Source organism: Erinaceus europaeus, chromosome 2, assembly GCF_950295315.1.
Source record: "Erinaceus europaeus chromosome 2, mEriEur2.1, whole genome shotgun sequence".
In the NCBI taxonomy this organism is placed as follows: domain Eukaryota; kingdom Metazoa; phylum Chordata; class Mammalia; order Eulipotyphla; family Erinaceidae; genus Erinaceus; species Erinaceus europaeus.
Genome location: NC_080163.1, coordinates 109,376,239 through 109,400,949, shown reverse-complemented (window position 1 = coordinate 109,400,949; position 24,711 = coordinate 109,376,239). Strand labels below are relative to the sequence as shown.

At 38.8% G+C, this 24,711-nt stretch overlaps 1 protein-coding gene across 4 annotated transcripts in view; it reads right to left on the bottom strand.

Annotated features, from left to right (window-relative positions):
- FZD3 (frizzled class receptor 3) overlaps window positions 1-24,711 on the bottom strand; it is a 94,365-nt gene that overhangs the window by 37,270 nt on the left and 32,384 nt on the right. For all 4 annotated transcript variants that reach the window (XM_060184891.1, XM_060184894.1, XM_060184895.1 and 1 more), the window contains exon 4: window positions 14,445-15,462. In XM_060184891.1, the coding sequence (XP_060040874.1) occupies window positions 14,445-15,462 (1,018 nt within the window). The remainder of the gene's footprint in view (window positions 1-14,444; window positions 15,463-24,711) is intronic.

The window sequence follows — 24,711 nt, the reverse complement described above, 5'->3', positions numbered from 1 at the left end:
ACAACAGCAATAACAGCAGTAGCAGCAGCAACAACAGAGGAAATGGCTGCCAGAAGCAGTGGATCTTAGCACTGGCACTGAGCCTCAGCAATAACCGTGGAGGTAATAATAATAATAATAATAATAATATTGTAACCTTTCCCCCCCAAAAAATCAAGTGTAAATTATTTCAAAAAGTTCTTTCTTCCAAATATGAAGAATAAACTGAATAAAATAACTGTTTTATTAAATAGAAAACATGGCTTAGGCTTTGCTAATCATCACTATATTGATCAACTTCTTTGCATAGTAGGGGACAGATCTTGTTCAGAAACGAGTTATCTGAAATGTCTCAAAATTGGCCAGTAACCACATAATTTATAAATTAAGAAGAAAACTTGATGTCATGTTCTGAGATCATAATGAAAATAATAAATCTTTTTCTATTTTGAAAAAGTAACTATTACCAAACTTTCTAATTGCTTATTTTGTAGAGCTGCTTCTGGGACATTTTTTAAATTCAGACAGAGATACACAGAGAAAAAGAGAGAGACAGGGAGTCAGGCGGTAGCGCAGTGGGTTAAGCGCATGTGACACAAAGTGCAAGGATGGCAGGAAGAATTCCAGTTCAAGACCCCAGCTCCCCACCTGCAGGGGAGTCTCTTCATAAGTGGTGAAGCAGGTCTGCAGGTGTCTTTCTCTCTCCCTGTCTTCCCTTCCTCTCTCCATTTCTCTCTGTCCTATCCAACGACAACATCAATAACAACAATAAAACAAGGGCAAGAAAAGGGAATACTTAAAAAAAAAAAAGGAGAGACACCACAGCACCAGAACTGTCTTGCTGTCGCACCTCTCAAGTGGTATCAAGGCTAGAATCTGATCTGGGCTTTCATGGCAAGGAAGGCATGCTACTGAGTAATCTATCACTTTTTCTTTTCTTTTTTTTTTTTGTGTGTGTTGTCAAGGTCTTATACATGAGTATTTTCACTATCAAGCCAACTTTTGCAGAGTAAGAGAGATATAGAGGGAGAAGACTTACAACTTGAGAGCTTTCCCTGTGGCTGAGGCTGAGGAATACAGATTGGAAGGGAAGAAGTCAAGCTCTCACTATTTGCAGAGGATATGATAGTATACACAGAAAAACCTAAAGAATCCAGCAGAAAACTACTGGAAGTTATTAGGCAATATAGCAAGGTGTCAGGCTACAAAATCAATATACAAAAATCAGTAGCATTTCTTTATGCAAACACTAAATCTGAAGAAGACATCCAGAAAGCACTCCCATTTACTGTTTCAGCAAAATCAAAAAAATACCTAGGAATAAAGTTGACCAAAGAAGTGAAAGACTTGTATACTGAAAACTATGAGTCACTACTCAAGGAAATAGAAACTGATACCAAGAAATGGAAAGATATCCCATACTCATGGATTGGAAGAATATTGTCAAAATGAATATTCTCCCCAGAGCCATATATAAATTTAATGCAATACCCATCAAAGTTCCACCAAGCTTCTTTAAGAGAATAGAACAAACACTACAATCATTTATCTGGAACCTGAAAACACCTAGAATTGCCAAAACCATCTTGGGAAAAGAAACAGAAATGGAGGCATCACACTCCCAGATCTCAAACTATATTCTAAAGCCATCATCTTCAAAACAGCATGGTACTGGAACAAAAATAGGCACACAGACCAGTGGAACAGAATTGAAAGCCCAGAAATAAATCCCCACACCTATGGACATCTAATCTTTGATAAGGGGGCCCAAAGCATTAAATGGAAGCAGGAGGCTCTCTTTAATAAATGGTGCAGAAGAATGAAATTGAACCACTTTATCTCACCAGAAACAAAAATCAACTCCAAATGGATCAAAGACCTGTATGTCAGACAAGAAACAATCAAATACTTAGAGGAAAACATTGGTAAAACACTTTTCCACCTACACCTCAAGGACATCTTTGATGAATCAAACCCAATTGCAAGGAAGACTAAAGCAGAAACAAACCAATGGGACTACATCAAATTGAAAAGCTTCTGAACTGTTGGGACTATGTGTAAGCCTGATAAAGCTTAGAGAGAACCACCCCCGTCCTTGGATGGAGGTCTGAGAAGATAACCTCTTAGTAAGTCTCTCTCAACTGAGGTGAGCATAAGGGGGGAAACTCAGACTTAGTTCTTTCCTTCTTGACTCTCAGGCTCACAGAAACCCCAATACTTCCCTCCATTACCTGCAGGCCACATGGCCACAGATTCACTTATTCAAAGTCACCTTCTGATCACAGAAGAAAACACCTTATCACACACTTCATCACACACCTCAAACCCCAGACAAGAGAAATTCCAACTATATGGCTTTTTGATATCCATCTTCTCTCTGTCTCACCCTACGGGTTTAACCCCTATGCTTCTCTCAAATACCTTTGGATAATTAAGTTGCTTGCGTCATGGAGAATAACTGTATTGTATCTCATCAATTCCTGTCATACCAGCCCCCTACCTTAGGGGCATGCCGACCGTTAAGAAACCTGTAATTTCTGACATATTTCAGTACTATTCCCTTTGTTTGTTTTTCTATTTAACTCATGTCCACCTTGCTAGTAAACGAGTTCTGAGTTAACACGCTGAGGAGCTCCCTGGTGTCTTTTACTTTGTGTCACCCCTATCATGAGTGAGAAAGAACCAGTCCGCTACCTTTCCCCTGGAGATCACCCCAACCAGAAAGAGACCTGACACTGCACATCCAAAGAAACTATTATACAAACAAAGAGACCCCTCACAGAATGGGAGATCTTCACATGCCATACATCAGACAAGAAACTAATCACCAAAATATATAGAGCTTAGCAAACTTTGCAACAAAAAAGCAAATGACCCCATCCAAAAATGGGCAGAGGATATGAACAAAACATTCACCTCAGAGGAGATCCAAAAGGCTAACAAACATATGAAAAGCTGCTCTAGGTCACTGATTGTCAGAGAAATGCAAATTAAGACAACACTGAGATACCACCTCACTCCTGTAAGAATGGCATACATCAAAAAGGACAGCAGCAACAAATGCTGGAGAGGCTGTGGGGACAGAGGAACCCTTCTGCATTGCTGGTGGGAATATAAATTGGTCCAGCCTCTGTGGAAAGCAGTCTGGAAAGTTCTTACAAGGCTAGACATGGACCTTCCATATGATCCAGTAATTCCTCTCCTGGGCTTATACCCCAAGGACTCCATAACACCCAACCAAAAAGAGGTGTGTACTCCTATGTTCATAGCAGCACAATTCATAATAGCTAAAATCTGGAAGCAACCCAGGTGCCCAACAACAGATGAGTGGCTGAGAAAGCTGTGGTATATATACACAATGGAATACTATACAGCTATCAAGAACAATGAACCCACCTTCTCTGACCCATCTTGGACAGAGCTAGAAGGAATTATGTTAAGTGAGCTAAGTCAGAAAGATAAAGATGAGTATGGGATGATCCCACTCATCAACAGAAGTTGAGAAAGAAGATCTGAAAGGGAAACTAAAAGCAGGACCTGACTAAATTGAAAGTAGGGCACCAAAGTAAAAACCCTGTGGTGAGGGGTAGACATGCAGCTTCCTAGGCCGGTGGGGGGTGGGGGTGGGGGTGGGTGGGTGGGATGGGACACAGTCTTTTGGTGGTGGGAATGGTGTTTATGTACACTCCTCATAAAGTGTAGTCATATAAATCACTAGTTAATTAATATGAGGGGGAAAATTAATTGTATGTCTCGAAGTTTTGAAAACACAGACTGAGTCTTTTTAATATATAGGCTGTGTATTTGATATGTAGACTCTCTCAAAAGCCTACACCAAGTAGATCAGAAGCAACCAGTGGCACAGCTATATACAAGATACTGGGTACTATACCGCAAACCCTAACAAAAGGACTTTTCAAAGTTAACCCAATTAGCAAATAATGTGAGGATAACATTAACTATCCATTGTCTTTTTGAACCCTAAGACAGCAGGAACCTCACATCTCCACTATAGAGCCTATATTTCCCCGTCCTGGAACCTTAGGATAGAGCCCACTTTCCCACATGCCTCTCCCAATCCATATCAAATAGTATTGCATCTGCCGATCGCAACTTAATCAACGCAACGATTGTCACCTCAACATGCTTCAGCTCAGACTGTGTCCAGAGACTTCACGTGTGGAATAACAACCCTTCAGCTTCATTACTCGGGTGAGACCTTTCCTTTCATAGTATTCTCTAATTCCATCCCAGGTGGTTCACTTTCTAACAAAGTCCCAAAACCTAGATATAGACCAGGTTCTGTGAAAGAGAGCATATGTTCACATGTATCCATAAACTACTGCAAAATATATACCTGAAAGCAGAAGTACACTAGAGTTTGCAGTGAGTACCCCCCTAACACTTCCTCTACACTATTCCAAGCTTTGGGTCCATTGATTGCTCAACAATTTGTTTGGCTTTGTATGTTAACTCTTTTCAGTCACCAGGTTCCAAATGCCATAAGGATGCCGGCCAGGCTTCCCTGGACTGAAGACCCCACCTATGTGTCCTGGAGCTCCGCTTCCCCAGAGACCCACCCTACTAGGGAAAGAGAGAGGCAGACTGGGAGTATGGACAGACCAGTCAACGTCCACATTCAGTGGGGAAACAATTATAGAAGTCAGACCTTCCACCTTCTGCAACCCACAACGACCCTGGGTCCATGCTCCCAGAGGGATAGAGAATGGGAAAGCTATCAGGGGAGGGGATGGGGGATGGAGATTCAGTGGTGGGAATTATGTGGAGTTGTACCCCTCCTACCCTATGGTTTTGTTAATTTATCCTTTCTTAAATAAAAAATAAATTAAAAAAAAATGAAGTCGGGAGTCAGGCGGTAGCCTAGGGGGTTAAGTGCAGGTGGCGTAAAGCCCAAGTACCTGCGGAAGGATCCTGGTTTGAGCCCCTGGCTCCGCACTTGCAGGAGAGTCGCTTCAGTCTTTCTCTCCCCCTCTGTCTTCCCCTCCTCTCTCCATTTCTCTCTGTCCTATCTAATGACAACAATAGTAACTACAACAATAAAAAGAAACAGGGGCAACAAAAGGGAATAAATAAATATTTAAATATAAAAAGAAAATTAAGTCCCAGCCTCAATCCCTGGAACCATTATGCACTAGAGATGAGTAGTGTTCTAGTCTCTCGTTCACACACCAAATTGTAATTTAATTTTGTCTTTCTCTCCTGGACATCCTATTTTTCAGAGATCACATTTATTTATTTATTTATTTATTTATTTATTTACTTAGGTGTCCAGATGGAAGTGTCATACCATTAGGGCAGCACCAGTATTGTTATTTCTTACCCTCTGTCTGAAATTAAAAGAAATTACATGTGTGCAAAGCCCCAGATCTAAAAGTTTTTCTCCCCCCTTTTCTTGCTGGCATTTTATTGCTGGGGCTTTGTTTCAGTATTAATAAACCCACCACCTCCAGTGACCATTCCCCCCCCCCATTTTATTTGTAGGACAGAAATTGAGAGGGGGAGATAGAATGGTAGACACCTGCAGGTCTGCTTTACTGCTCATGAAGCATCCATCCTGCAGGGGAAGCACAGAGGGCTCAAAACTGGTTCAGAGTAATGTGTATGTTCAACTGAGTGCGCCTTTACCCAGTTCCCAAAAACATTTAATACAAATTTTTCAGTGATAAACTTGGTTTTTGTTTTATTCATTTTTTTTCTTGCTGTCTGGATTATCACAGGGACTCCTACAAGATTTTACCACTTGGAATGGACTCAATTTTTTAAAATTATGAATGACTTTGTATCATCCTTATTTTTGAGAATGAGGTTGGTTTCTCTAGGAGGTGCAAAAAATTAAGTGTGGGTGAAAAGTTTGGGAGTGAAAGCAAGATTGGGCAAAAGTTAAACTCATGCATTCTCAGAAAAAGTTTTGCCATGCAGGTAGAGTTCCAGAGTAATAATGACCTTCAGAAGGTTCTGGATCACTGTGCATGGCACGGTCTCAGCTAAGGATGAAAGAGGTCTGCTGACAACACTTCCTACAGTTGAGCAGTAAATCTCTTTTTGGATGGGTACTGGAAGTACATCTCAATGTCTTCCTTAACTTCACAAGGCCCAAGTACCCAGTTGAAATTTTTCCTGAATATTTCAAATATACAATTATTTATCTTCACCTTTGATGTTCTATAGTTTCAAAGTACAGATTTCTTTTTATTTATCCCACTAGAAATATACAGTACTTGGTTTGTAGATTCATGTGCTTAGCAGCTCTGGAAAATTTTCAGCTATTATCTCTTTAAATATGTATTTATTTAAACTAGGTTCTTTTTTATGTTGACTCCAATTTACTATTTTTGCAGTGGAGGATTCTTTGGTGATGTCCTCTAAATCGTGCAAGATCTGTGATGTTAAAAGTAGTGTTCTTTGCAGATTTTATTGATTCTGACTTTAACTGCTGATGCTCCTATTCAGGCATATTTTAGAAATAAAGCCAGAAGGAATCTGAGTTTATTACATCACTTTCTTAATGATTAAGTTTGAGACTAATAGCTCTTTTCTTTAGCAAATGTACAAAATACTGGGTTGGCAGAAAAGTTACAATGTATTTTTCTGTTTTTCTATATAAAAATACATCATGACTTTTCCAACAACCCAATACTAGTGAAGTCACTGACTGGAACATAGTCTCTATAAAGTCACTGCAAGAATATGAATAGACAGGTGGTATTTTTTTTAAAATCAGGTACAGCAGAAAAACCACAAAAAAACATGTTTGTTTTAACTTAAAAGCAATCATCTGTAAAAAATCATCTGATAGTTTTTCTTTGATTGCACATATGCTAAATATTACTCACTTTTCTTTCTTTCCTCTTTTTTTAATTCTTTTAGAGACAGAGAAGACAGGTAGAGTGGGGAGGGGGCAGGGAGAAGTGGGGGCCAGATTCAAATCTGGGTCACACACATGGTAAATCAGCACACAATTCAAGTGAGCCATTTTACCAGCCCTATTCTAGTTTCTTCCTGCATTTCCCCACTATGTTTTTCATTTATGACTTTCAGCTTCTATCATTTTAAATTGAACAGAGATCTCAAATACTTACAAAGCAATGTAAGTGTAAAATTCTGTATTTGTATAATCTCAATTCAACTTTTGATAGTTAATTTAACCATACCAACTTTAATAATAATCTCCTACTAAAAGACCTGTCTTTATTAAGGCTTTGTAAAGCAATCCAACTCAGTTTTCTGAAAAGCAGTATTTTCTTTTCCAACTTACACTGTACTAATTTACCTAATATTAAATTCTATTATTATGAAGTATCAAATACCACTGCCGTCAAAAGGTTTGAAAAGATACAGTATAAAGTGATGTTATGACTTAGATTTTGTAATAATTAACACACATTCCAGCCCGTCCACATTCACAGTTACTACATGATTTTTTTTTTAATTTCTTTATTGGGGAATTAAAGCTTTACATTCAACAAGTTACTATATAAATTTGGCTAAATTATGTAATCATGAGATTCGGTTTCTCATTTGTAAAACTGAGTATAACTTACCAGATTACCGTGAGGATTAAACAAAACCATGTGTATAGATTACTATGCTATAGGACTTCATGGATGAAGTAGGAAGAAGTTGAGAGAGCATTGGGGTCTCCCAATGTGCAATGCTGGAGGAAGATTGAAGTTGGTAATGGGAATAGTATGCTGAGACCTATCACAGGGAGATAACAAATTGTATTTACTGAGTGGTGGCACACTTACTTGAGCAAACACATTACTATGCAAGGACCCAGCTTTAAGCCTCCAGTTTTCACTTACAGGGGGGAAGCTTAGTGAGTGGTGAAACAGAGGTTCAGGTGTCTCTCTCCCTATTACCCCTTTCCCTTTCAATGTCTCTATCCAAAATAAATACTTAAATAATATATATATATATGTGTGTGTGTGTGTATATATATATATATATTTTTTTTTTTCTTTTTCACCTCCAGGTTTATCACTGGGGGTTGGTGCTTGCACTACAAATCCAGTGCTCCTGAAGGCCACTTTCCCCATTTTTGTTGCTGTTGTTTTGTTATTGCTGTCATTGTTGTCGGATAGAGAGAAATTGAGAGAATTGGGGAAGACAGAGGGGAGAGAGAAAGATAAGACACCTGCAAACTTGCTTCACCGCTTGTGAAGTGACTCCCTTGCAAGTGAGGAGCCAGAGTCTCAAACTGGGATCATTACACTGGTCCTTGCACTTCACGCCATGTGCGCTTAACCCACTGTGCCACTGTCTGGCTCCCAATAAATTTTTTTTTAAAGAATGTGTACATGGACCTTGCCCTCAACTTGGATCAACAATGGTAGAGAATGTTCCATCCTCCGAAGGAAGGATGGACAACATACTCTATGCTACCTTCCTGAGGAAGATGGGTCAATACTGGGGCAGCATGGAATGTTCCTACTCATGACCACAGAATGTGAGCTCAGATCTAGAGGGATGCAGAGGTCACACAGGCTCCTAAGCTAATTATGGGCCCCAGATCACATCGAATCGATGGGGTTTACAGTCAACAATATTTATACCCCTTTCTCATATTAGGGAGCTACTCTCTTCCCTGATCCAGCTTTCTGGTACTTTCCCCAGCCATGACATCATCTCCCCAGACAATAATTAGGATCCACCTGCATATTAGATTTCAGGCTCAGGCAAAACAAAAAACAAATAAAACCTCCACTAGTATAGCTACAGGCCCTTTGAAATATAACTAAAATATTCCTACTAGCTATCTACAAAATGGAGGACGCCCCCCCCCAACTCCTCATCTGTACTATTTGAGCCTTTAGGTTGTTCAACCATTTGTTTGGCTTTGTATGTTAACTCTCTTTTCAGCCACCAGGTTCCAGATGTTAGCAGGATGCGACCAGACTTCCCTGGACAGACAACCCCACCAATGTGCCTTGGAGCTCTACTTCCCCAGAGCCCTTCTCCACTAAGGAAAAAGAGAGGCAGGCTGGGAGTATGGATTGACCTGTCAATGCCCATGTTCAGTGGGGAAGCAATTACAGAAGCCAGACCTTCCATCTTCTGCATCCCATAATGACCTTGGGTCCATACTCCCAGAGGGATAAAGAATAGGAAAGCTATCAGGGGAAGGGATGGGATACGGAGGTCTGGTGGTGGGAATTATGTGGAATTGTACCCCTCTTATTCTATGGTTTTGTCTGTTTCCTTTTTATAAAATATATATATATATATATATATATATATATATATATATATATATATATGTACACACACACACATATATACTCAGGGCTGGGTGGGTAGGAGCTCACCCAGTAAAGGACACATTACCACAGGATAACACAGGTTCAAGTCCTTGCTCCTACCTATAAGGTAAAAGCTTCATGAATAGTGGAGCAGTGCTGCAGGTGTCTCTCCTCTCTGTTTTTCTCTATTTCACCATTTATTAAAAAAAAAAAAATAGAAGTGGCCACCAGGAACAAGTGGAGTCATGAAGGCACCAAGCTCCATTAATAAATTTTGTGGCAAAAAAAAATATATATACTCATATAACTGTCTTGGATATTATTATTTCCCTAATGAAAAGTAAAAAGAAAATAATAGCTATGAAGAAAACAACTCCTATGATGATTATGTTGTTTTTATTTACTATTTCTATAAACTACGAAGACTCCTTTCTTAATGTGTGATGCCTACAAAGATTTGAAAATAAGATTTATTGGCATATCTTTATTATTGTAATATATTACAACTTATTTTGATTTACTAAAGCATCATTGCTATGCAATTTTAAAATGATACCACCTGTAAACTACAACCTGCATACGGTATCTGCTTTGATTTCTGCAGATGTTGGAAAACTTCCATTTGTTTACATATTATACTTTTGCATCATTGCTACTTTTGCAGAACTGAATAGTTGTAACAAAAAACATATGGTTATGATGCACAAGGACCCAGGTTCAAGTTGGTAGTGGTGAAGCTACTGGTGTCTGTTTCTCTCTCTCTTTTAATATTTTATTTATTTGTTATCAGATAGAGGCAGAGAGAAATTAAGAAGGGAGGGAGAGATAGAGAGGCCCTGCTTTACCAGTTGTGAAGCTTTCCCCCTGCAGGTGAGGACCAGGGGCTTGAAGCTGGATCCTTGCATATTGTAACATGTGTATTCAACCAGGGGCACCACCACCTGGCCCTGTTTCTCTCTCTCTCTACTTCCCCCTTCCCATTCCATTTCTGATTGTCTCTAGCCAATAAATAAATAAATAAAGATATTTTTTGAATATACAAAAACATGGTTGATAAAGTCTAAAGAACTTACTATCTGATCTTTTACAAAAAGTTTGTAGTGTCTTGCTATAGATTATGGCAAATATACATATAAATATTTATATTTCCTAAAAATGTATAAATCACTTATATAATAGATATACCTATAGTTATGGCTAGTTATGACTTAAACAGAACTTATGGTGTAGGTTCACTATTATGTTTAACAGGTACAAGAAAAACAGCAATTTTTATGCTCTAACATACATTTATCCAAAAGTGTCATTTGTCAGTATTCTGGAAACTACACAAAATAGTATGAAGTTATCTGTGGATTTCAAGTTCTTTATTTCTATAGCATAGTATATTCCTACAAAACAAGAAGTTTAGAATATTTTTAAGAGAAGTCTCACTATTTTTCTCTACTATTTAGTCTTAAGTAGTATTAAGAATTAATTGGTGGTAGGAAATCAAAGATAGACTAAAAAAGGAAAGAAAAATCAGTAGTACTAAATATGTATAAAGAGTTGTTCACTACCATTAATGCAAAACACATCCATTTCTTCACTGTCCAAAGATTTTAAAATGCTGGAACTGCCTGGTAAAGGGAATTCCATTCTTACCTGCAAATAAAGCTAAAAACTCGACTAATTAAAAAAAAACAAAAACTATTCTACTAGTTTGCATATTTTCTGAATCAAGACTAGATAAATGACAGGCTGTTTTGTTTGACATAAAGAACACAATTTTTGTTTTGCATAAAATGATTTATAAAGTAATTCTACAAATGACTCTTTGTGAATAGTAGTCATAGTTAAGCTGCTTGTATCATGGTAACATATTTCTAGTATTGAAATTCCTATAGACATAGAACATTAGATGAGATGAAAGAGATTTAAAAAAACAGTTGTGTGTGTGTGTGGGAAGGACACATGATCTTTTGCAGTCAAATGCTCTGTACTTAGCTATACCACTGGGATGCACTGGATCGACCTTCTCATGGTGCATCCCGTGAGTACCCATTTATTGGGGAAACTGATGATCCTTCCTAGCCGACTGAATCCACATGGATCCCAGTCACTTTCAAAGCCAGCAACAAGCAGTTCCTGACAGCTTTCAACCTGACGCTGTTGACTGGCTATGGAAGAAGGGCAAACGCTAGAAGAAGAAGCTATACCACTTGAGGTAGGGTATACCTCTATTGAGCTTGGAATATGATCGGGGGACAATTTATGACTGGTGATGCAGGTCTGCAGATCTCTCCCCCCCACACACACAAAAATATATTTCTATTTTTCCCTCCCCACTCAATTTCTCTTCAACCAACCAACTAGAAATATAAAGGGGTAAAAAACTGGAAAAAATGGCCACGAGGAACAGTGGATTCATAGTGCTGGCACTGAGCCCCAGTGATAGCCCTACTGGCAAGAAAGCAGTCAAACAAATAAGCAGGCTGGCTGCATATTCACATAAAAATACAAAATTACAAACCCCATAACTGATAAAAATAAATTTCATAGAATTAGATATGAATGAAAATAAAAATCTAAAGTCTGCAGAAAATACAGCAGACCATGTTTATAACAAAGATAGGAATTTCTTAAGCACACAAAGCACAGAAAACGTAACATGAAAATACCATTTACAAAGCAAGGTATCTGCAATGCAAATAAGAGTTAATATCGAGAATATTTAAACTACAAAAGGGAATTAACGTAACAGAACAGTGGACAGATTATCTTTCCTGTTATGTAACACAAACACAGAACAGGAAAATCACAGCAGACAAACCCCAAATAGATAATATATAAAATATGTTTAACTTTATGAGTAATAAGAGAAGTTAAAAATTATTATAGAGTTATGATGCTGCTTCAAAGCTGGCAAAACCTAAGTATACCAAGATGGGGAGAGGAAAAAATATACTTGTTGTGAGTATAATTTAAAAGGCATCACTTGAGGGAATTGGAAGATGGCCTACCTAGTAGAGGGCATACTTCACCATGTGGTAAGACCTGGACTCAAATCTCTGGTACCACATAGGTGCACCACAAGTAACTGTTGCTATACTGTCTCTCCTTATCTCCTTCTCTCCCTCTCTATATTAAATTTAAAAATAAAGAAAGAGGTTGTTGAGCACATTCATTATCAGGTGCAAGGACCTGGGTTTGAGCCCCACTTGAGTGCTGAAGCAGATTTGTTGTATTAGCACCGAGTCTCAGTGGCAATAAATAAATAAATAAAGCTTGCTGGGAGCTGTAGAACTGTTCAAGTACAGAGTGCTGGTGCACACCCTCACCCTAAAATAGAACAAATTAGCAGGACACATGTGAACATATACATTCTCAAAAACATAAAATTGAGTGGATCTCACATCTCACATGAATTTTTTTAATTTGCAAAAACAACAGTCTGGGAAGTAGTGCTGTAGATAGAATGTTGGACTTAAAACCATAAAGTTCTAAGTTCAATCCCCAGCACTGAATGTGCTAGAGTGATGTTCTGGCATTTTCTCTTAATAAATTTTTTAAAATTTCCTAAAAATTTTTAGAGAGATGTAAATATTTAGCCACAGCATAGAAATAATGAAAAGCATATTAAGCACCATATTTAAAAAAAAATTATCTCTGGAAGGGAAGGGAGAATAGATAGGATAAAGAGGGCACTAACTGTCTTTAATGATAGTTATGCAGGCAGAGATATGACAATGTCAAGAATATAAGAGAATGGCCAAGCTGGGGAGACAGCACAGACTATGCAAAAAGACTTTCTTTCATGCCTGAGGCTCTGAGGTACCAGGTTCAATCGTGGCACTACTGTAAACCAGAGCTGAGCAGTGCTCTGCCAAGAAAGAAGAAAATGAGAGGAGAGAGAGAGAGACAGAGAAACTAAAATACCAAAACACACCGTATATCAGGGTCTCATTTATGTACTCTATTCTCCAAGTCCCCAGTAAACATTGTTTATATATTTTGAGGCTCCTCTGGGTAGAAAATTAGAGGATTACGACCGGCTTCAACAGTCAAACTTGTAATATGATTTCCCCTACAAGTCTGAAGCAAATATGACATTAGCAAAATTTTGATACATTCATGAAGGGCTTAAAAATGCCATATGTATATGTATTTATATAAATTATAATAATATCAAGAAAAAATAGTGAAACATTTGAGCAATATGAATAATCCTAAAAAAAAAAACTCCAGCAGGTAGATTTTATTACTTTATTTATTTTAACATATGTACTGCCAAAGCAAACACTATGCCTAATACATAACTTTACAATTCTTACCATCAACAAAATTTCCACAAAAAAATGTCTTATTACCAGCTCATAAAATGTTTCTTCCATTCAAAGACCTCTAAAAAATCAACATATAACTGTTTTATAACAAAAATAACTTGTGTAAAACCTTGCTTGTAAAAGTAAAGTGATCTTCTAGGGAGTCGGGCGGTAGTGCAGCGGGTTAAATGCAGGTGGCACAAAGCCCAAGGACCGGCTTAAGGATTCCGGTTCAAGCCCCCGGCTTCCCACCTGCAGGGGAGTTGCTTCACAAGCAGTGAAGCAGGTCTGCAGGTGTCTATCTTTCTCTCCCCCTCCTCTCTCCATTTCTTTCTGTTCTATCCAACAACAACGACATCAATAGCAACAACAATAATAACTACAATAATAAAACAACCAGGGCAACAAAATGGAGTATTTTTAAAAATTCTCTTAAAAAAGTGATCTTTTAAAAGAAAAACATTTATAGAAAGGTGTATGAAACTTTTATAATATATTTTGCTTGCTTTTGTCATTGCCCACTGGTTTCATCATGCCTATGTGGTTCTACTTCTCAAAGAAGACTTTTTTTCCCCCAAAAGAAACAGAGGGAGAAAGGAGAGAGACACCACTTAGGAAGCTTCCCATGAAGTAGAGGTGCTCTCCCATGTGGTGGCAGGTCAGGGCCTGAAACTGGGTCCTCAGATACAGTAAAGTATGTGCTCTACTGGATGAACTATCTGCAGGCTCTATAATGTATTTGTTCAGTTTTTCACCTTCAAGTTTTCTTATACAAATTGAAAGTTCACGAAGAGTACAAAAAACAAAAACAAACAAAAACCCACCCTACTACAATGTGATCTTATAATAATGTCTCATCACCATTTCATTCTGAATTTTAGAACAAGGTTTCTCTTACCTGGTACGGACATGGAATGTGATACTCTCTGCAACGTTCTTGGATCCATGTTGTTTCCCAGATGCCACGGTAAGCTTGCTCATAAAAATAGCATCCAATTACAACCAAGAGTGGTACGAGATAAAGAATGCTGAAAACACCAATTCGGATCATAAACTTCACCAGTTTATCTTGGTTCTCCTTTTCTAACGGAATCTCAATTCGAACTCTGTTTAGGGATATAATGCCAGCTAACAGGAGAGACACCCCAACTACCACATACAGGCAGAGGGGTGCAAGAACAAAATATCTCAATGTATCAACATCGTAGAGGCCAACAAAACACACGCCACTGATATTGTCACCTTCAATTTTATTCATCGCTAAAAGGATGATAGTTAGAGTTCCAGGGATGCCCCATGCACTGGCGTGAAATAGCAATGCTTTCTTCTCAATAGCTTCACTACCCCACTTTGGCACAGCTGCCAAGAACCATGTGATGGTAAGAATCACCCACCACACACTGCCAGCCATAGTAAAAAAATAAAGTATCATAAAAAGCATGGTACAGGCTTTATTATGAGATCCTTGTGTCACTGTAGAAGCCTTATACTGTGCAGGGCTAGATGCATTGCAGGCCACTCGGTCCTCAAGTAAAAACCCAATGAAGAAAATTAATGACACCATCATGTAGCAGACCGCATAAAAAATAATAGGTCTTTCTGGATAACGGAATCTTGTGACATCAATCAAAAAAGTTAAAAAAGTAAACAAGGTGGCAGAAAGGCAAATGATTGAAATCAATCCTATAAAATATCGAGCAAATGAAAGTTCTTCTCTCCTAAAGTACATATTTGGACAAGGAGGTGAACAATCACGAACGTGCAAAAATGAATAACCAAGATCAGGATCAATTTTCAATTCTCGGGGACACCAAAAACCATAATCCCTTTGCACTGCCACTGGGGCTCCTTCAGTAGGTTCTCCAGCTAAATTCAGATCCACGAGTCGAGGATATGGCTCATCACAATCTGGGAACCTAGAAAATAAAAGATGTGAATCATTCTACTTATGGAGAAACATACTACCACCTAACACGTTGGTTTTCAACTCTCCCATAATGATCATGTTCATTTGTGTGTAGCATAAATGTAGTGCATAGGAATGAAGTAAGTGGTGAGGGTCAACATGATAGCTTACTTGGATAGTGCACCTTTGTCATGTGCATGATCCAGGTTCAAGCACAGCCCCCACCACACTGAAGGAAGCTTTGCTATCTTACCTTTACTTTCTATCTAAAAAGGTTATCCCAGAGGGTGAAGCCCTAGTGGTGATGACAACAACAAAAAACAAATTAAGTAAATGGTAATATCTCATTACAAAGATTTTCTACAGTTAACAAAAAAAATAGTATTAATTTTTGTTACTGTTTTTGTCGTCGTCACTGGAGCTTCACTGCTGTAGGCCAACATTTTTTCAGACAGAAAATGACAGAGACTGAGGAAACACACCACAGCACCAAAGGTGTTTCTAAAGCCCTAAAGGCTTCCTTTTGTATGGTGGGGGCTGGGCTAGAACCTGGGTCATGCACATGCCAAAACATGCACAGTAACCAAGTGTGTCTGCCAGCTAGCTTGCCTTTTATTTTTTTTAAAGTTTATTTTATTATCTACACCTAAGACATTCACATGTGAGAAAGAGAGAAGCCAAACACTGTATTACTGTGTACATCATTACCAACCATGATGTTCTCTCTCACACTTCTGTAAGATTCTAGCAAATAATACGTGAGAAAGAGTAGACAAATATGAACAAGCAGAATGTTAATGAAGTGACCTTAAGAAACTGGCAACAAGGCAGGACTAGAACAACTTCAGGAACCAATCAAAACACCAGTGAGTGCAAACACATGTGGCTCGCAGACAGGGAGGAGCCTAAGGAGAGACTGAGCGGCTGGTAACAGTCAGGCAGTTCACCAGCTGAGGTACCACTTCCAGTCTGTTTCACCAACAAAAAGACAGCTGAAAGGAGAGGTCTCCCCTAAGACTCACCAAATGCAACTGTGAGTCTCCATTGCTACTGCCCTCAGAGGCTGCAGCAGCAAGGGGAAGGCCCTGTGCTGACAGCTGGGAACAAGAGAACTGACCAGGAAACTCAGGAGAAGATCTACACCTCGTTGGCCTAGCAGTGGGGCTGTATAGTGGGAGTCTTTCCATGTTGTTCTCCTGGTGAGAACATGGTGAATATTTGCCTCAAAATCTACAGACTATAAAAGGGACTTGTTTAGAAACTCACAGGGCCTGGCACAGCTTGGCAGAGAAGCTGAATTGAGCCTGGAGCTTTGGATCCTTGGAGTGTGAGAGTCTCTTTGCATAACCACTGTGTTATCTCTCCCCCCCTGCTTTATCTCTTGGTCAGGAGTGAGGGATTAAGCTAAGAAGCCTTATAGTTTAAAAGCCGTCAGGCTCCTATAGCCTAGGAGGAAGAAAAAGAACAAAAGAGGCTTTTAACAGCCTCTGTACTCCAACTTAGGGATTGAAATAATATTGAAACAACTGTTAATTTCCACAACTGTGAATTCTTTGAGTACATTACTGAGACAGAAGTCAATCCAGGCAAGAGTGATCAGTAATTTCAAAAGTACTGAGAGAGGGACCTCACAACATACTCTATAGAATGGTTAAATCAACAAGAAGTATTGGAGAAATGAACCAGGACAAGAGTCCAGCTAAAAGCTCTCCAAAGGTTGAAGCACAAAATAGTGAGGTCAACATTTAAATACTTGTTAAGGAAATAATCACGTTAAGGAAATAGTCACAGGAGTGAGTAAAGAGTTTAAAAGAATTGTCATCAGAAATGCAGAAACAACAAATGAGACTCTGGAAGAAAACACTAATTATCTCAAGGTTATTAAAGAGCAGAAAGCTGAAATATATGAGCTAAGAACACAACTAGCTGAACAAGCTAAAACAGTATCAGAACAGGGTAACAAAATAGATGAACTCCAGAAAACAATAGAGGGGAGAGAGAACAGAATCAATGAGGCTGAGACAGAATTAGCAAGATCAAGGACAAATTAGAGACAACTAAAAAAGAAGTATGAGATCTCAAGAAGAGATTAAGAGATACTGAAAACAACAACAGAGACCTATGGGATGGCTTCAAAAGAAATAATATACACATTATTGGCTTACCAGAGGAAGAAAGAGAGGGAGGGGAAGAAAGCATTCTTCAGGACATAATAGCTGAGAACTTCTCTAGTCTAGACAACATAAAAGACATAAAGGTTCAAGGAGCCAGAGGGTCCCAAACAGAATTAACCCAGATTGAAAGACAAGACACATCCTATTTAGAATGAATAGGAATAAGGATAAAGAAAGGATCCTGAAGGCTGCAAGAGAAAAACAAAGAGGCACCTACAGAGGAAAACCCATAAGATTAGCAGCAGACTTCTCCACACAAACACTACAGGCCAGAAGAGAATGGAAAGATGTCTGTCGAGTACTCAATGAGAAAGGCTTTCATCCAAGACTACTGTATCCTGCTAGACTGTCATTCAGACTAGATGGAGGCATCAAAACCTTCTCAGACAAGCAACAGTTGAAGGAATCAACTACCACCAAGCCTGCCCTGGAAGAAATTCTGAAAGGTCTCCTATAAACAGTCAGATCACCATAAATATGCCATATATCAGAACAGTCTAAAAACCTACAATAATGGTATTAACATATCTTCAATCTATGATATCAACAAATGTCAATGGCCTGGATTCACCTATTAAAAGGCACAGAGTAGGAAGATGGATCAGAAAACATAACCCAACAATATGCTGTCCACAGGAAACCCACCTAACTCAACAAGACAAACACAGACTCAAAGTGAAAGAATGGAAACAGACCACAAAAAAGGGCAGGAACAGCTATGCTCATATCTGATACGATACATTAAAATGACTAAAATTAAAAGGATAGGGATGGATATTAATGCTCAGAGGATCAGTCAATCAAGAGCCCATAACAATTATTAACATCTATGCACCCAAGGAGAGGCGTCTAAATACATCAAACACCTAGTGAAAGAGCTACAATAATATATTAACAGCAACACAGTAATAGTAGGGGACTTCAACACTCCACTCTCTCAACTTGACAGATCATCATGGCAGAAAATCAATAAAGAAATGAGGAAGCTAAACGAGGAGATAGATAAACTAGAACTATTGGACATTTTCAGAGTTATTCACCCCAAGAAACTGGAATACACATTTTACTCAAGTCCACATACGCCATCTGTTAGTCCATAAAGACACCATCAGCAAATTCAAGAGCACTGAAATCATCCCAAGCATCTTCTCAGACCACAGTGAAATTAAACTAACACTTAACAATCAACAAAAGATTAGTAATGGTCCCGAAATGTGGAAGCTCAACAGTACACTACTTAACAACTACTGGGTCAAAGAGGAAATAAAAGAAGAAATCAAAATGTTTTGAGAGTTCAATGAAAATTAAGACACAAGCTATCAAAATATTTGGGACACAACTAAGGCAGTACTGAGAGGGAAGTTCATAGCCATACAAGCACACATTAAGGAAGAAGAAAAAGCACAAATAAACAACCTGATTGCACACCTTAAAGACCTAGAAGAAGAAGATCAAAGAAACCCTAAAGCATCCAGAAAGATAGAAATCACTAAAGTTAGGGCAGAAATCAATAACATTGAAAATAAGAAAACCATATAAAAGATCAACGAAAGTAAATGTTGGCTCTTAGAAAGAGTGAACAAAATCAACAAAACTTTAGCCAGACTCAAAAAACAAAAAAGGGAGAAGACCCAAATAAATCAGATAGTAAATGAAAGAGGAGATATCACCACAAACACCACAGAAATTCAACATATCATGTGAGACTTCTATCAACAACTCTATGCCACCAAGCTCAAGAACCTAAAAGAAATGGATGATTGCCTAGATACCTACAAACTTCCAAAATTAAATAAAGAGGAACTAGATAATATGAACAGACTCATCACAGCCAACGAAATTAAAACAGTTTGTCAAAAACCTTCCTAAGAGTAAAAGTCCTGGACTAGATGGTTTTACAAACGAATTCGACAAAACCTTCAAGGAAGAGTTAACACCTCTACTTTTAAAAGTCTTCCAGAAGATTGAAGACAAAGGAATACTCCCTTCCAGCTTCTATGACACCAACATCACTTTGATGCCAAAGGTAGACAGGGACACAACCAAAAAAGAATACTACAGACCAGTATCTCTGATGAACATAGATGCTAAAATACTGAGCAAAATTCTAGCCAACCGGATACAGCAGTATATTAAAAAGACTGTTCATCATGACCAAATGGGGTTTATCCCAGGGATGCAAGGTTGGTTTAATATACGTAAATCAGTAGTCAACGTGGGAGGTCGGGCGGTGGCGCAGTGGGTTAAGCGCATGTGGCGCAAAGCGCAGGGACCGGTGTAAGGATCCCGGTTCGAGCCCCCAGCTCCCCACCTGCAGGGGAGTCGCTTCACAGGCGGTAAAGCAGGTCTGCAGGTGTCTATCTTTCTCTCCCCTTCTCTGTCTTCCCCTCCTCTCTCCATTTCTCTCTGTCCTATCCAACAACGAATTGCGTCAACAAGGGCAATAATAATAACCACAACGAAGCTACTAGGGCAACAAAAGGGGGGGGGGAAATGGCCTCCAGGAGCGGTGGATTCATGGTGCAGGCACTGAGCCCAGCAATAACCCTGGAGGAGGAAAAAAAAAAAATCAGTCAACGTGATCCACCACATCAATAAAAGCAAGACCAAACACCACATGGTCATATCAATAAATGCAGAGGAAGTCTTTGACAAAATCCAACATACATTTATGATCAAAATGCTACAAAAAATGGGGATAGATGGAAAATTCCTCAAGATAGTGGAGTCTATATATAGCAAACTTACAGCCTACATCATACTCAATGGTGAAAATCTGGAAGCATTTCCCCTCAGATCAGGTATTAGACAGGGCTGCCCACTTTCACCATTCCTATTCAACATTGTGTTGGAAGTTCTTGCCATAGCAATCAGGCAGGAACAAGAAATTAAAGGGATACAGATTGGAAGAGAAGTAGTCAAACTCTCCCTATTTGAAGATGACATGATAGCACACATACAGAAACCTAGGGAATCCAGCAAGAAGCTTTTGGAATTCATCAGGCAGTATAGTAAGGTGCCAGGCTGCAAAATTAACATTCAAAAGTCAGTGGCATTACTCTATTCAAACACTAAGTTAGGAGAAGATGAAATCCAGAAATCGGTTCCTTTTACTCTAACAACAAAAACAATAAAATATCTAGAAATAAACCTAACCAAAGAAGTGAAAGACTTGTATACTGAAAAGTATGAGTCACTACTCAAGGAAATAGATAAAGGCACAAAGAAGTGGAAAGATACTTCATGTTCATGGGTTGGAAGAATTAACATCATTAAAATGAATATACTACCCAGAGCCATCTACAAATTTAATGCTACCCCCCCATCAATATCCCAAACATATTTTTTAGGAGAATAGAACAAATGCTACAAATGTTTATATGGAACCAGAAAAGACTTAGAATTGCCAAAACAATCTTGAGAAGAAAGAACAGAACTGGAGGCATCATACTCCCAGATCTCAAATTGTATTATAGGGCCACTGTCAACTGCTTGGTACTGGAACATGAATAGACACACTGACCAGTGGAATAGAATTGAGAGCCCAGAAGTAAGCTCCCACACCTGTGGACATCTCATCTTTGACAAAGGTGCCCAGACTATTCAGTGCAGAAAGCAGAGTCTCTTCAACAAATGGTGTTGGAAAAAATGGGTTGAAACATGCAGAAGAATGAAAATGAACGACTTTATTTCACCAAACACAAAAGTAAATTCCAAGTGGATCAAGGACTTGGATGTTAGACCAGAAACTATCAGACACTTAAAGCAAAATATTGGCAGAACTCTTCTGCATAAATTTTAAAGACATCTTCAATGAAACGAATCCAATCACAATGAAGACTAAGTATAAACCTATGGGACTACATCAAATTGAAAAGCTTCTGCACAGCAAAAGAAACCACTACCCAGGGAGTCGGGCGGTAGCGCAGCGGGTTAAGCGCAGGTGGCGCCAAACTCAAGGACTGGCAAAAGGATCCAGGTTTGAGCCCCCGGCTCCCCACCTGCAGGGGAGTCGCTTCACAGGCGGTGAAGCAGGTCTGCAGGTGTCTGTCTTTCTCTCCTCTTCTCTGTCTTCCCCTCCTTTCTCCATTTCTCTCTGTCCTATCCAACAACAATGACATCAATAATAACTACAACAATAAAACAACAAGGGCAACAAAAGGGGAATAAATAAATAAATAAAATTTTGAAAAAAAAAAAAAAAAAAAGAAACCACTACCCAAAGAGACCCCTCCCTCCCTCACAGAATGGGAGATCTTTACATGCCATACATCAGACAAGAGTTTAGTAACCAAAATATATAAAGAGCTTGCCAGACTCAACAACAAGACAACAAATAACCCCATCCAAAAATGGGGGGAGGACTTAGACAGAATATTCACCACAGAAGAGATCCAAAAGGAGAAGAAACATATGAAAAAATGCTCCAAGTCTCTGATTGTCAGAGAAATGCAAATCAAGACAACAATGAGATATCACTTCACTCCTGTGAGAATGTCATACATCAGAAAAGGTAACAGCAGCAAATGCTGGAGAGGGTGTGGGGTCAAAGGAACCCTCCCCACTGCTAGTGGGAATGTAAATTGGTCCAACCTCTGTGGAGAACAGTCTGGAGAACTCTCAGAAGGCTAGAAATGGGCCTACCCTATGATCCTCAATTCCTATCCTGGGGATATATCTCAAGGAACCCAAGACACCCATCCAAAAAGCTATATGAACCTATGTTCACAGCAGCACAATTTTTAATAGCCAAAACCTAGGTGTCCAACAACAGATGAGTGGCTGCGCTAATTGTGGTATATATACGCAATGGAATACTACTCAGCTAATTAAAACAGTGACTTCACTGTTTTCAGCCCATGTTGGATGGCACTTGAAGAAATCATGTTAAGTGAAATCAGGCAGAAACAGAAGGATGAATATGGAATGATCTCATTCTCAGGCAGAAGTTGAAAAACAAGATCAGAAGAAAAAACACAAGTAGAACGTGAACTGGAATTGGTGTATTGCATCAAAGTAAAGACTCTGGGGGGGAGTTAGGTGGTAGCGCAGTGGGTTAAGTGCAGGTGGCGCAAAGTGCAAGGACCGTCAGAAGGATCCTGATTTGAGCCCCCGGCTCCCCACCTGCAGGGGAGTTGCTTCACAGACAGTGAAGCAGGTCTGCAGGTGTCTATCTTTCTCTCCCCCTCTCTCCATTTCTCTCTGTCCTATCCAACAACAACATCAACAATAGCTACAACAATAAAACAACAAGGAGAACAAAAGGGAATAAATAAATATTAAAAAAAATTTTTAAAAAAGACTCTGGGGTGGATGGGTGGGGGGGAGAATATAGATCCAAAAAGGATGACAGAGGACCTACTGCGGGTTGTATTGTTATGTGGAAAACTGAGAAATGTTATTCATGTACAAACTATTGTATTTACTGTCGAATATAAAACATTAATACCCCAATAAAGAAATTTTAAAAAAATAAATGAATACATGTTTTCTTTCTTTCTCAAAACTTGTGACAGAGAAAGAACTAGAGCGACACTCTGACACTTACAATTTAACTTGGGACCTCATGCTTGTTAAGTACAGTACTTTATCCCCTGTACCGCCTCTTGGGTTGCTGTTTTATTTTATTTCTTGAGTTTTTTTCACTTGTCAAGTGAAAACAATGCCTGCTTTTAGGAACCTTTTCTTTCTTTCTTTTTTAATCAAAAAGGGCTCTGACCTAATGAGAAAATTCTTTTTTTTTTTTTTTTAACAGAGCACTGCTCAGCTCTGGCTTAGGGTGGTGTGGGAGATTGAACCTGGGATTTTGAAGCCTTAGTTATGACAGTCTCTTTGTATAACCATTATGCTGTCTATCCCCACAAAATTCATTTTAAACATGAAAAAAAAAAAAGAATGTCTAGCACAGGAGTGCTTATAATAGCAAAAACATTGGTATTTAAACAGTATACTAAGACACAACTAAGTAACTCCAGGATAGCAGTACAACTTGCTATTATATAGCATTTACAAATAGTAATCAGGCTTACAGATATAAACATAGATAAATGTAAAAACAGAAAAAAGATCAACAACAAATTCAATATGATTACTTCATCTCTGGGGAGGAAAGAAGGGAATAAAATCAATGTCAGTATCAAGAAAGGTAACTTCAAGTCTGCTTGCATTATTTTGTTTCCTAAGGGGAAAAACGAAATCTTGGGAAATATCAAACTGCACCCATGACAACATTCCTGTAAATCAGTATTTTCTCAATAAAGTGATATTAAAGTTGAAGTTGAACAAAAATGAAGCAGATATTGCAAACTGTTAAGATTGGACAAATCAAGATAGTAATATGTTCATGCATCCTCATATTACTATTCTTTATCCTTGAAATATTTTAGAATACAAAAGAAGCAACACTGTTATAAAGAATACAGTATTACTATATACATTATTACCAATAATAATGTGCTCTTTCAAGCCTCTGCCAGATTCTAGTAAACAGTCTCAAAATTTAAGGCTATGTGTGGGGCTGGGAGATAGTTCATTCAGCAGAGGGCACCCCCGACCATGTGAGAGGACCAGGGCTTGAAGCCCCTGACTACCACATGGGAGCACATGCAACAGGAAAGTTTCAAAGCAATGGAGCAGTGCTGTGATGTCTCTTTTCCTCTCTGACTACATTAAAAAAAGTTCACTAGGAGCAGTGGAATGGCACAGGTGGGAAAAGATTGACAGCAAATAGCAAATCTCTAGTAAATTTGTGTAAGTGGCATCTACTGGAACTACAATAGTTTGGAATACGACATTTTCTTGGTCTAGTGTGTTAATACCTGAGATAAAAAGCAGAACTGCTTTAGTCACAGACACATTTAAATTCCAATAACTCTTTTTACATTAAAGACATCTAGGGGCTGGGTGGTGCAGCTCCTAGTTGAGCACACACGTTATAATGCACAAGGATGCAGGTTTGAGCTCCCGGGTGCCCACCTGCAGGAAAAAGCTTTCCGAGTGGTGAAGCAGAACTGCAGGCGCCTCTCTCTCTCTCCCTATCATCCCCTTCCCTCTAGATTTCTGGCTGTCTTTATCCAATAAATAAA